The 11,652-nt window shown below is 66.1% G+C and overlaps 1 protein-coding gene across 1 annotated transcript; it reads right to left on the bottom strand.

Moving 5' to 3' along the window:
• Window positions 1-2,471: 2,471 nt before the first annotated feature.
• On the bottom strand, window positions 2,472-11,367 carry CLCF1 (cardiotrophin like cytokine factor 1). Its single transcript, XM_031943255.1, has 3 exons — window positions 11,132-11,367; window positions 4,713-4,879; window positions 2,472-3,245 (listed from the first exon to the last, which is right to left on the bottom strand). Exons 1-3 carry the CDS (start codon window positions 11,145-11,147, stop codon window positions 2,751-2,753), a joined length of 678 nt encoding a protein of 225 aa, XP_031799115.1. The 5' UTR covers window positions 11,148-11,367; the 3' UTR covers window positions 2,472-2,750.
• Window positions 11,368-11,652: the final 285 nt, after the last annotated feature.

The raw sequence follows: 11,652 nt of genomic DNA, 5'->3' as shown, positions 1-11,652 counted from the left end.
TGGGAGGATGTGGGGACGTCCCGGGGGCTCAGCCCGGACACCAGCGTTCCCTGCCCGCTGCGGCTGCCCCATTCTTCGGACCTCTGGCCAGGTCTACACTGGTGGTCGGGTCCCAAGCCTGCAGAAGCTGGTAGTAGGAGATGCTGGGAAAGAAAGCTGGCCACTGTCTCCTCCAGGACCGACCTGCTTAGTCTCCCCTGGTGCCTTTCTCACTCCGTCTGCCCGCTCCCCAACCATCTGCGCCCGTGTCCATTCCATCACCTCCCACCTGCCAGTTCCAGCCCCCCCCCCTTTTTTACACTGCTCATTCTCCCTGGAAAAAACCTGCGCTTGTTGCCCCTCTCTCCCCAGGACGCCCTCTCTGCCACTGGTCTCGGGGACACCACAATGCTTTGCTTTCTCTGCTCTGGTAACCGCTTCTCAGTCTGGGTTGCTGGCTCCTCCTCCTCCTCCCAATCCCTGTAGATGGGTGTTCCCCAAAGTTTTGTCCTTGGCCCTCTTCCCTTCTGTTTCTACATTCTTTTTTTTTTTTTTTACCCTTGGCAGTCTCCTTCCCTCCCTTATCATCAACTACCGCCTCTGTACAGATGTCTCCCAAGCCCAGACCTCTCAGCTTGACTTCTCTCTGAGTTGGAGATATGTGTTTCCTCCTGCACAAAGGACATTTTCTCTATGTCCCCCTGCTACCTGCACCTCGCCATGATGTCCCCCTGTGCTGCACGTCACCGTGACGTCCCCCTGCTACCTGCACGTCGCCGTGACGTCCCCCTGCTACCTGCACGTCCCCCTGCTACCTGCACGTCGCCGTGACGTCCCCCTGCTACCTGCACCTCGCCATGATGTCCCCCTGTGCTGCACGTTGCCATGACGTCCCCCTGCTACCTGCACGTTGCCGTGACGTCTCCCTGCTACCTGCACGTCGCCGTGATGTCCTCCATCTCCCTCCATCTCACCATGGCCCAAACCGGACTCGTCATCGCCCTGGGTCCGCTCCTCCTCTTGACCTCTCATTTATTTCCACGGCACCATCCCAGGCTCCTGACCCCCCCCCCATTTCCTGCCAGTCCTCTCTCCCAGCTATCCCTGGCAGTCCCTGCTCGCGTGGCCCCCTCGGTCTGGAGGCCCGCGTTGCCATCCAGCTGGACTAAGGCAGCAGCAATCCTTCCATGTCTTCCCGTCTCCCTTTCTGTCTCCAAGCCATCCTTTCTACGACTGCCAAAAGAGTTCGAGTGCATAGAGGTCTGCTCCTTCCCCTCCTCTGCTTCCAGCTCCCCCGCGGCTCCCTCCGGAAGAAAATTCCGACTCCTTTGTCTGGAATTCAGACACCTCCCCGATCTGGTATCATCTTCCTCCGTGGGATCTTCCTACAGGAGCCGGGAGGTCCCTCGATCATTATCAAGCCAAACTCCCCCGCTTTACAGATGAGGAAACTGAGGCACAGGAAAACCAGATTTGCTCACGATCCCAAGGAGCAACTTAGCTCATACTTTGGTCTTCTTCTACTTTTCTTTTCATGTGCCCCCTCCCGGCCCCCCCAGAGCACCCCCTGGGCTCTTTCCCCTCCCCCTTGGCCAGCTCTGACATCAGGCCTCTCCCCTATCCTCCCAGAAAGTCCCATGGTGAATGTGAGCTCCCTAAAGTGTCAGGCTGGTCCGGGCCCCTGCACCCAGGCGATGCTTAATGAATGGGCACTTTGCCTCGCAGAGGAGGGGGATTCTAGCCCCCCCCCCCCCGGTGTTTCCCAAACCTCACCCCTGGCTTCTCTGCTTCCCCTCTCTGGCCAGCCCACATTTCTTGAGCCCTGGCTGCTTTCCCAATACTTACAGCCAGACCCAAAGGATATCCAGGTGGTGCAGGGGATAGAGGGCTGGGCCTGGAGTCAAATCCAGCCTTAGGCCCTGACTAGCGTGACCCTGGCCAAGTCACTGAACCCTGAGTGCCTCAGTTTCTACATCTCTGAATGGGTTTTAGAGGGAAGTGGCCAACTACGCTCAGGAGAGAAAACTCCAAGCGGGGGCGTGGAGGGCCAGGAACCGGGACTGGGGGGGGGGGGGGGGGGGAACAAAGGGGAGCCGAGGCGAGGCAGGAAGCAGCAGAGGCTCTGGGGAAAGCATTTTATTTGTTAATACAAGAATAGAAATTCTGCAATAAATACCATCTAATAAATAATGTCTCCAAATAAATAAATATTAATCAATAAACTGAGGTCGTGGAGGGATGGGGCTGGGCTGGGGAGCCCCTCTTTGTCATCCCCTGCACCGCCTCAAAATGTAAACTTTTAGGAACTGGATGTGGCTGTCCGGGGCCCCAGAGGGAGCCCTGAAGGGAGAACTGGGAGGGGTTACCAGACGCGGCGATCCAGCCCACTGGTTTGGGTGGAGGGGAACCCCAGGGGCCTTGCCCCCTGCTCTTGGTTTTGGGATTCGCCACTCCTGCTTTGGTTCCCGGCACCCCCTTTCCCAAAAGTGGGGTGGCTTAAGGTGAGGAGATGGGAGAAGGGACGGTCAGGAGGCTTGCCCCCATAAGGCACTTTGCGCAGTGACCCCCCCCCCCTTTCCTTGTCTGACTGCGCCGATGGCCGCAGCCCGCTGGGATGGTGGGAGCCCGGAGCCCGAGCACTGTCCACTCCCCCGCCTTGCCCCGGGCTCCCTGAGGGGGGGCTTTATTGCATCACTTTCTGTGAGAATGGGGGGGCTCCTCCCTAGGAGGGCGGGAAGCTCACTGTGAAGGCGGAGAAGGGAGGTCGGAGGTCAGAGGTCAGAAGCGGGGACCTCCAGGCGCAGAGTGACCGCTGGCACCGAGGGCTGCATCTTCTTCTTGAGCCGGTTGAAGTCTTTGGCCGAGCGCCAGAGCCAGGTCTGCAGCTCCTTCAGCAGCCAGAAGTCATCCATCTTCTGGAGGAAGTCACTGTGGGAAGGGCCGGGGGCCCAGGCGGGCTCGGCCCCCTGGGGGGGCAGCGGGTAGCCCAGGGCGGCCATGACCCCAGCGATGCTGCCCAGCAGGCCCTGCAGGCTGGTGCAGAAGTGGCCCAGGCTGCGCCGGAGCTCGGCCGTGGCCGCGTGGCGGTCCAGGCCCCGCAGGTAGCAGAGCAGGTGGCTGTAGGCCTGGTAGTTCTGGGCCAGCCGCAGGCGGTCGTTGAGGCTCCGCCACACGTCCAGGTTCACCGTGGCGCTGGGGAGGGCCTCGGCGCTCAGCCGGGGTGGGTTGAAGTCGGGCTCGTTGAAGGGGGGGCCCAGGTAGTTCAGCTGTGGGAGGGAGAGGGCGATGGAGCTGGCTCTCGGCGGGGAGCCCACCCCCCCGGGACCCCGGCCCCGTCCCTCCCCCCGCCGAGCCGCTTCCTGTTCTGCCGGGGAGGGGAGGCCCCTCCCGTCCTCCACATCCAGGCCATAGTCAAAACATTAGCGCTGGGGGAGCTCTCGGGGGAGACGTGTGCAGAGAACAGAAAGCAGAGGGATTTACACATGGTGGATGCTCAGTAAATATTTGCCGAATGATTGGCTGAGTCCTGGGGGGAGCCCACAGATGTGGGAGGAAGGCGGTGTCCAAAGCGACAGGAGGAGCGGGGGGGGGGGGGGGAACGGAGAGGGCCCGAGCCGGGCACGGGGGCACCACGGGTGCCCGGGCGAGGCGGCCAGAGGCCGGCGGGGGCCCTGCCCGGGGAAGGAGAGCCTGGCTGACCTCCGGCAGGGGGGAGGCAGGCCGCAGGGGGTTAAGGAGGGAGTGGGTGGAGAGGAAGCGGAGGCAGGGGTGTAGACCACTCCTTGGACAAGTTTGGCAGCGAGAGGGAGGCGAGAAATAGGTTGGGAGCTAGAGGGGCAGCAGAGCCGGGGGAGCCTGGCGCCTGTTGGGAGGTGACAGAAAGGAACAAAAGCCATCAGGGTCCCCTCGATGAGCCCGGGGTGGGGGGGGGCATCTCTGACCGACTCCCCAAAGCGAATGCCCGGGGAGGGGGAGGGGCCGGGGAGAGGAGATGGGACCCGGGCCTTTGCCAACTGTGGGGTAGGTCCGGGGGCCCAGGGGAAGGGGGTGGGAAGCGACGCTGGGCTGGGAGGGCCGAGGAGGGGGGCGAGGCTTGGGACAGGCGAGGGCCCAGGGGGAGGTTCACACGCTGACAAGCTCAGAGACAAACTAATTTCCTCGGTGTATCCTGGGGCCCGAGCCAGCTCCCCCTCCGCCTCCTCCCCTTCCCTTCCCTGGCTCTGGAGCAGGGTTGGGGTGTGGGGGAGGAACAAGGGGGAAGGGGGGCCAGTTCCCTCCAGCGCCACCTTCTCCTCGGGCCCGCTGCCACCCCCGGCTCCCCCAAGAGAATTCCCGGGTGCCCCCGACCACGCGGGTGCCCCCCGAGGCCTGGCTGGGCCGGGACAGGTCAGGCAGAGGGGAGGCCCGAGCTGCGGGGCCTGTGTGCGAGGCTGGGGCGAGCCGGGACACAGGAGTGTGAGGTGGGGGCCGCCCCCACCCTGGGCCCCACCCGGGCAAGAGACACCACAACACGGTGTAAACAGAAGAGACTTCCCCAGCCCCCAGGGGGAGGAGGGCGGGCTGCTGGGCTGTCAGCCAGTGGGGCAGTCCTGCCCACATGCCTAGTCCTGGGGCCGGGAATGGGGAAGGGAGGGGGAAGGCAGGGGGCAGGGAGAAGGGCCGGCTGGGGGGACGCTGGGGTCTGGGAGGGCGGCCCCCCCGCCCCCTGACCCCCTCCTCCCGCCCGTACTCACATAGGTGCCCGCCAGGCTGCGGAGCTGGTGCTCCAGGTAGCGAGTGAGGTCATAGGTCTTCTGGATGGAGGGGCCGGGCCCCGGATCCCCTGTGCGGTTGAGGGCCGGAACCGCCGGGAGGTGCCAGAGCACGGTGCACAGACAAGCCAGCATCCCCCACGAGTCCCCTGTGGGCAAGAGAGCCTGGAGTCAGAGCCTGAGGTGGGGGGCAGCGGGCACCGCGGGGGCTGTGCCCACCTCTGGCTGGGAAGGGGGGTAGCAGAGAGAGACCCGGGGGGCGGCGTCTGGGGGCAGTTCTGGCCCGTGCAGAGGCGAGTGTGAGTGTGTATGAATGTGTGAGTGTGTAAATGTGGGTGTGTGTGAATGTGAGTGTATATGTGAGTATGTGAGTGTGAGTGTGTGAGTCTCTGAATGTATGTGTGTGTGTCTGAATGTGTGAGCGAGTGTGAGCGTGAGTGTGAGTGTGAGCCTCTGTACCCTTTGTGTCTGTGGCCACAGGGAGCGTTAGCTGAGAGCTGTCTGGCCCGAGTGTCCGGGGCTGCCCGAGCCTGGCGGAGTGGGGACAGCCTCGGGGGCCGGGAGGGAGGAGGCCCGCATCTCCAGGCCTCGGTTCTCACCATCGTATGCCCTGTCCCTTTCTCAGTTTCCCATCTGTACCATGGGAATCTGGGTTAAGGTGTAAGGGGAGCCTGGTCCTCTCCCACTTCTGCCCCGGGGCCTGTGCTCCAGAGGGAGAGTGAGGGCAGCCAAATGGAGCGGGCTTTAGGTGGGAAGCCGGTGTTTTTGTGCCCCAGGGGGCACATCCGGTCAGGGAGTGGGGTGCAGGCAAGAAGCCTCCGGGGGATCCCTGGCTCTGCCCCTGGGGACACCCCAGGGAGGTCGGGGGCCATTCCCACTTGAGTCCTACAGAGCACATTTGGCTTGAGGGGGGTCTGAGTCAGAGGTGCTCCCTGGCCCCTGCAGGGCGGGCGGATGGGCGGGGGCCTTGTGCGCCCAAAGGTGTGGAGGCTCTGGGCCGGGCCGGGTTTCCTGGGAGCCGCCGACAGGACCCATGATGGCGGCCTGTTTGAGTTGGGCTGAGTCACATCCGAGGATGAGGGGGAAGCAGCCGGAGAGCGGCCGGGCCCACGGTTCAGCCCGGCTTGGGCTCAGGGCTGGGAATGGGACTAAGTTGGGGGCCGGGTCGGCCGGGGAAGGTTTGAGCTGCTGGCGACCAAGATTTCTTCCAAGGTTTTAGGTTCAGGGAAGGATGAAAGAGGAGGGATCCGCAGTGGGCCTGGGTCCAGGGCGCAGTCCTCGGGGACTCGCTCAGGGTGGGCTTGCGGTCGGGGCCGAGTACGGAGCTGTGGCCAGCTCTGGCTAAGCTGGGTTTGGGGGACACTTAGGATGGGGTGATTCGCGTAGACATGGGAAGGAGCCGGCTCGCTCCGGGAGGACCTGGCTAAACTCTGCCCCTTACGATTGGTGAGACCTTGGCTAGGGAACTTCTTCCTCAAGGCTTTGACGTCTGCCCCTGCCCCGCCTGCATTTCTAGGTGGGAACGTGGTCCCTTTCACTCGGGCTCTGGAGCCACTCAGAGCAAAGCCATCACGAGTGTGAGGGGGAAGAAGGGCTCCTCCATGCGCTCAGGTGCCCGCTTCCTTCTCAGGGAGGAGTCTCGCTTTAGCCACTGTTGGGGGGAGGTGCATTATGGGACAGAGATGCCAATGACGATGTCTCCGGGCCAGGGGCCTCCAGGGGAGACCCCGATTCTGCAGCCCCGGGACAGGTCCTGGCCACGTCCCTTCTGCCGCCCCCCACTCTTGCAGCTGCCATTCCGTCCCTCTGCTAAATCCCACAGTCGGAAGGGACCCTCCACGGGACCCCAGGCCTCCCGACCCGCCTGGATGGGCCTCCCGCGGCTCCAATGGCTCTGAAAGCATCGCCTTGTGTTGGGAATCGGCCGGACGCTGGGAATGATGCTGGGCCTAGGATGCTGGTCCAGCTCCCAGCTGCTGTAGTGGGCTTGGTTAAGTCACTTCTCGGGTCCTCAGTTTCTCTGCTTGTAAGGTGAGAAGCTGGCCCAGGTTGCCAGGATCCCCTTCTCTGAGAGCTGCAGAGCCCAGGCCTTCACCCGGCCCGAGCCTCGGTACCGGAGCCTCCTCAGGGCTCGCTGTCCCCCGGTCGGGTCCCCCCCCCCCAGAGCCCTTCGCTCCAGGGCCCCCCAGCTCCACGGTGGCCCCTTGGACGTGGGGCCAGGCTCATCCGGGCCCCGTGGGGCGTCCCTGGGGAGCGTCCCCCCCCACAAGGGGAGCTGCCTTTGGATAAACAAGAACCTCCTCATCTGGGCAGAAAACGGCTCGTGAAATTAACCAGACGAGGCCGGTGTTTCCAGGAATATTTCAGTTCTGAGGTAACCGTGTCACTGCTGGCGTGGGGGGGAAGGGGGGAGCCAAGGAGGGGAGGGAGGAGCGGAGGAGTAGGATGGAGAGAGGCAGCGGGAGGGCAGGAAGCTGGGGAGAGGAGGGGGGCACGAGGGCAGCGGGAAGTAAGGCTGCCCGGCCCCCTCCCCCCAGCTCAGGGGCTCTCTGCTCTCTCCCCTGCACCTCAAAGGCGGGGGGGAGGGCCGGAGGGGCAGAGAACACCTGTGGAGCCCGGGCCGGGCCGGGAAGCCGGGAAGCCTGAGTCCCAAGAAGGGAGCCCGCCTGTCTGCAGCCAGCCGCAGCTCTTCCTCCCCTGCCTGGGATGGAGCCTGGACCCTAGAGCTTGAACCTGACTCTAGAACTTGAGCCTGGATCCCACAGTTGAGTCTGGACTCTAGAGCTTGAGCCTGGACTCCAGAACGGGGCCGGGGCCTCTGGGAAAGGATCCTGCTCTCTGCTCCTTCCCCTCTGGGGTCAGGGGGGCCTCGGCCAGCCCTGTGGGGCGCCGTGGCCCAAGAGGCCCCCTCCCCTCCCCCAGCTCTGCCTCCGGCTGCTGCAGCTTGATTGTTTACATCCCGTCTCCTTGCTGTGTTTATAAATCCAGCTGAGCACGTGAGGAGCTAATGAGCCAGCTCAGGTTTCCTGCTGGAGCCCCCAGTCCCTCAACCCCCAGCCCGGCCCCCACCCGGCCAGGCCCCTAATTCCATCCAGATCCCCGGGCCCTGGGAACGAGGGCCCGGCACATCCTCGCATCCACACGGCCCACGCAAGCGCACGGGCCCCGCAGGCTGCACACGCAGGCACACACGTGTGCGCGAGCCTCGGCCGGGGCCCCGGCCTGGGCCCTCAGCCTGCCCTCAGCCGGCGGGCCTGGGGGGCTCGGAGGCCCGATAGGCCGGGGAGGGCAGAGCCCGGGAGAAGAGTCTGGTCCCGACCCCTGCCCCCTCCCGAGCCTCGTCCCTGCAGGACGCCAGAGGCCTGGGCCAGAATGCACCGGGCCGGGCTGAGGATCCCTTTGCACCCGTTAGAAACCTGGGCTCCCAGGAAGGGACCTTATTTGGGGACTGGGCCAGGCAGTCGGCTTGGCCCAGGGAGGCTTTTTAAGTTTCTGCCTGTTCTTGATTCAGGAGGAGCAGGAAAAAGCAAGGGGAGGATGACCTAGTCCCCACCCCCTCATTTTACAGAACAAGAAACTGAGACCCAGAGACCCCTCGCTCTCCCTCCCCAGAGGCTGGAATTCAAATGCAGACCCACTGACTCCAAACAGAGATCACCCCTCTGCACCGCAGCTTGGGGGGACTCGGCCCGGTCTGGCAGCTGGGGGGAGGGGAAGCAGCCAGCCCCCACCCCTTCTCATGCTCCCTCACTTCTTTTCCTCCAAGATCCCCCCCACCCCCCATCTCCTGCCCTTTTCCTTGGCGGTGAGGAGAGTACAGAGCTCCGCCGGTCTCGCTTGGGAAGGGAGCTGGGCCCACAGGGAGAGGGGGCCCCCGGGGCGGGAGGGGGAGGAAACAACAAGGCCCCCCCGGGTCTGCATGGGACAGCCCGGCTGTGACAGCCTTCCGAGGGGAGGTCCGGGGCCACCCGGAGGAGGGGCAGGGAAGCCCGGGAGGGTCCCCCAGAGGCCCGGGCGCCAGGCAGTGCCGGGGGGAGTGCCAGGCCCTGCTGCCTCCTCAGTGAGGGGGGGAAGGAGCTGCAGGAGAGCGAGGGCGAGTGGGAAGGGGCGAGCGGGGAGGAAGGGGCCGGAGCAGTGAATGGGGAGGCAGCCGGGCGTGTGGGAGAGGTGCTTGTGAATGGCAGAAGGAGGGGGCGCGAGGGCTCCGCTCCCGGCCGCTGGCTAGGCCCCAGGGGCAGGCCGGAGCGGGCCGGGTCGGGGCCGGCTCGGCTTGGAACTCGGCGCTGTCCTGCCCGGGGCTGGGGGTTGTGGGGAGCAGCGGCGGCGGCTGGCGCGGGGCACGGCGGGGCACCGGGACGCCTGCATCCCTGGGCGTCCTCGCCTTCTGTGGGTGGCCCGGGGAGGGGAGGGGGCCCTCTCTAAGGTGCCTGCCTTTCCTAGCCGGTGGCCGGCCCCAGCTGCTGGCTCTCCCTTCACCTTCCCTTTCCCACCAGAAGGAGAAACTAGTCCGTTGGAGGAGGAGGACGCCGGCTTAGGTGGGACTCTGGGGGCTGAGGAAGGGGCCCACACAAGGGGAGGGGCCCCTGGGAAATTTCCCCTGCTGGGGGAGGGCGAGGCAGGCTTGACCTTGGGAAGTTTAAATCACCTGGGGGTGTCTTCGGCTGGGAGGAGGAACACGGAGTGGAGGCTAGCTGTGTGGGAGGCACTAGAGGGCTGGGGGGCGGGGAGGTCAGGGAGATGTGTGCGTTGACGGGGCAGTTTGGGGGGAAAGTTATTTGGGCGTCCCTGGGAGGGGTTCAGACCGGGATGGGGAATGAAGGGGGGGTGCGGCTCACGGAGGTCCCACTTTCTCCCTTCGAACCCCGAAGCAGTGACCTTGCTCTTCCCGCCCCCTCCCCCCGCGGCGCCTCCTTCCCCCTGTGTGGCCCCTAAGCCCCCGGCCCCGCCCCCCCTCCCCCCCCTTACTCCTGGGAGCTTCTCCCTTCCCAGCGGCGGGGGCGGGGTCAGGGGTACAGACGGGAGTCTCTCGAGCCGAGAGATGCCCTTTCCCCCTCCCGTGGCGAGTTCCCACCTCCAGGCGCGGCCGAGACGGAGCGGTTCCCTCCCCTCCCTCCCCTGCCCTCCCCGGGCTGAGGACTAACTAACTCTCTTGGCCGCAAAGCGGAAAGTCTCCCGCCGGCCGCTCCCCCGGCCCGTGACGGGCTTTTTCCTGCCCGGGTCCGGCTGGGCCGCCCCCGCCCCCTCCACTAATCACTCCCAGGCCGAGACGGGGCTGGGCCGGGCCGGGCCGGCCTGAGTCCGCTTGGGCCGGCCGGGGCCGGGGGGCGGCCCGCTCGGTCGCCATCCGCTCTGGCCTCCTTTAACTCTGGGCCGGCCGCCCCCCCCCGGCCCCCTTTGGGGCCATGTAATCAGGCGGGGCTGCCGCCCAGTTCGGCGCGCCCCGGCCCTTGAAGGGCCAGTCCCGGCGGCCCGGCCCGGCCAAGCCGGTCGGGCCTCCGGGGTGGGCGCAGGGCCCGGGGCGGCGGCGGGGGGAGGGGGAGAGGAGGCCAAGGAGTCCGGAGGCGTGTTGGCCTCCCCTCCCTTTCCCCCTCCTGCCTTCCCTCCCTCCGGCCCTGTCTGGCCCCCCCCTTCCCCTCCCCTTCCTCTCTCCAACTCCCCCCTTCCCTTCTTTTCCTCTCTCTCTCTCTCTCTCTCTCTCTCTCTTCTCTGTCTCTGTCTCTTCCCTTCTTTCTCCTTTCCCTCTCCCTTTCCTTTCCCTTCCCCTCCCTCTTTCTCTCCTCTTTTCCCCTCCCTTTCTCTCTCTCTTCCTTCTTTCCCTCTCTCTCTCTCCCTCCCCGCTTGCGCCTCTGGCGACCGGGGTGTCCCCTTGTTGCTTCCGGGCCTGGCCCCGGCTTGCCGTCCCCCCTGGCCGGCCCCGGGCCGGTCCCCGGGTTCCCGGCTGGCCGGGTTCGGTCTCCCGGGGTGGGGGCCTCCCGCCCCTGGCCTGGCTCCTCCTCCTGCCGGCCGGGGCCCCGGCAACGTGGGCCCCCTGGGGCTCGGCTGCCGCGCCTGTGGGGCAGCCCTTCCGGCCCCGGGCCGGCGCCCTGCCCTGGTGTGCTGGCAGCCCGCCGTCTGGCCGCCCGGCCGGCCGTCTGTCTGGCCCGGGCTCTCCCTCTTCCCACCTCCCCGCCGGGCCCGAGACGCGGACTCCCGGAACGCCACGGTCACCTCCCCCGGGGGGAGGGGGGCCCCCGGGGCCAGCCCCAGCCCTTGGGGAGGGAAGTGGGTTCAAGGAGGGGGCCGACCGGGAAGGGGTTTTGGCCCGGCCTGGGTCCCGGCGAAGGAAAAGGGACGGGAAGGGATCTCGGAGCCGCGGCGGGGGGCGGTGGCGGAGGAGATGGGGGGGCCCGGCTCCTTCCTACCTGCTCGGAGGTCCATGGGGCCGGGGGCCGGGCAGGGGCCGGGCGCGGCTCCTCTCCCGGAGGCTGGCGGAGTGGGAGGGAGAGCCGCAGCTCTGGCGAAGCCTTACTAATCCCATCCGCCAAGCCCACTCGCAGGTTTTTTTCTCTGGGTTTCGGATTTTTTTTTTCGGTGTGGGACATTCTGCAAACTTTTTTTTTTCTTTTCTGACGTGTAAGGCTGTAACCACAAATTGTAGCGGCCCTCCCCGGGGGTGGGGGGAGGAGGGGGGAGGGAGGGAGGGAGGGGAGGGCTTCTCTCTCTCCCACAGCATCGAGTGGGGGGGGGCGGTGGGTGGGTGAGGTGAGGCGAGGCTGCGGTACCACCCTGGGCCTCCGGGGGGAGGGGGGAGTCGGAGGAGGGAGGGCGAGAGACAGTCTGCAAACGCCGGGGAAGAGAAGGGAGGGGGTGCCGGCCCGGTCCCTTCCTCGCCCGGACTCCCCGAAGCGGTTGCCGTCCGCAGGACCCTCCCCCCGCTCGCGCT

This window comes from Sarcophilus harrisii, chromosome 6 (assembly GCF_902635505.1).
Source record: "Sarcophilus harrisii chromosome 6, mSarHar1.11, whole genome shotgun sequence".
In the NCBI taxonomy this organism is placed as follows: domain Eukaryota; kingdom Metazoa; phylum Chordata; class Mammalia; order Dasyuromorphia; family Dasyuridae; genus Sarcophilus; species Sarcophilus harrisii.
This window is presented reverse-complemented; position numbering and strand designations above follow the sequence as displayed.

Bases quoted from the DNA above. Each gene is read 5' to 3' on its own strand.
- CLCF1 (XM_031943255.1), bottom strand. The intron at 3,246-4,712 runs GTGAGTACGGGC...TCCCTCCCACAG, and splicing joins GCAGCCTGGCGGGCACCTAT to CTGAACTACCTGGGCCCCCC.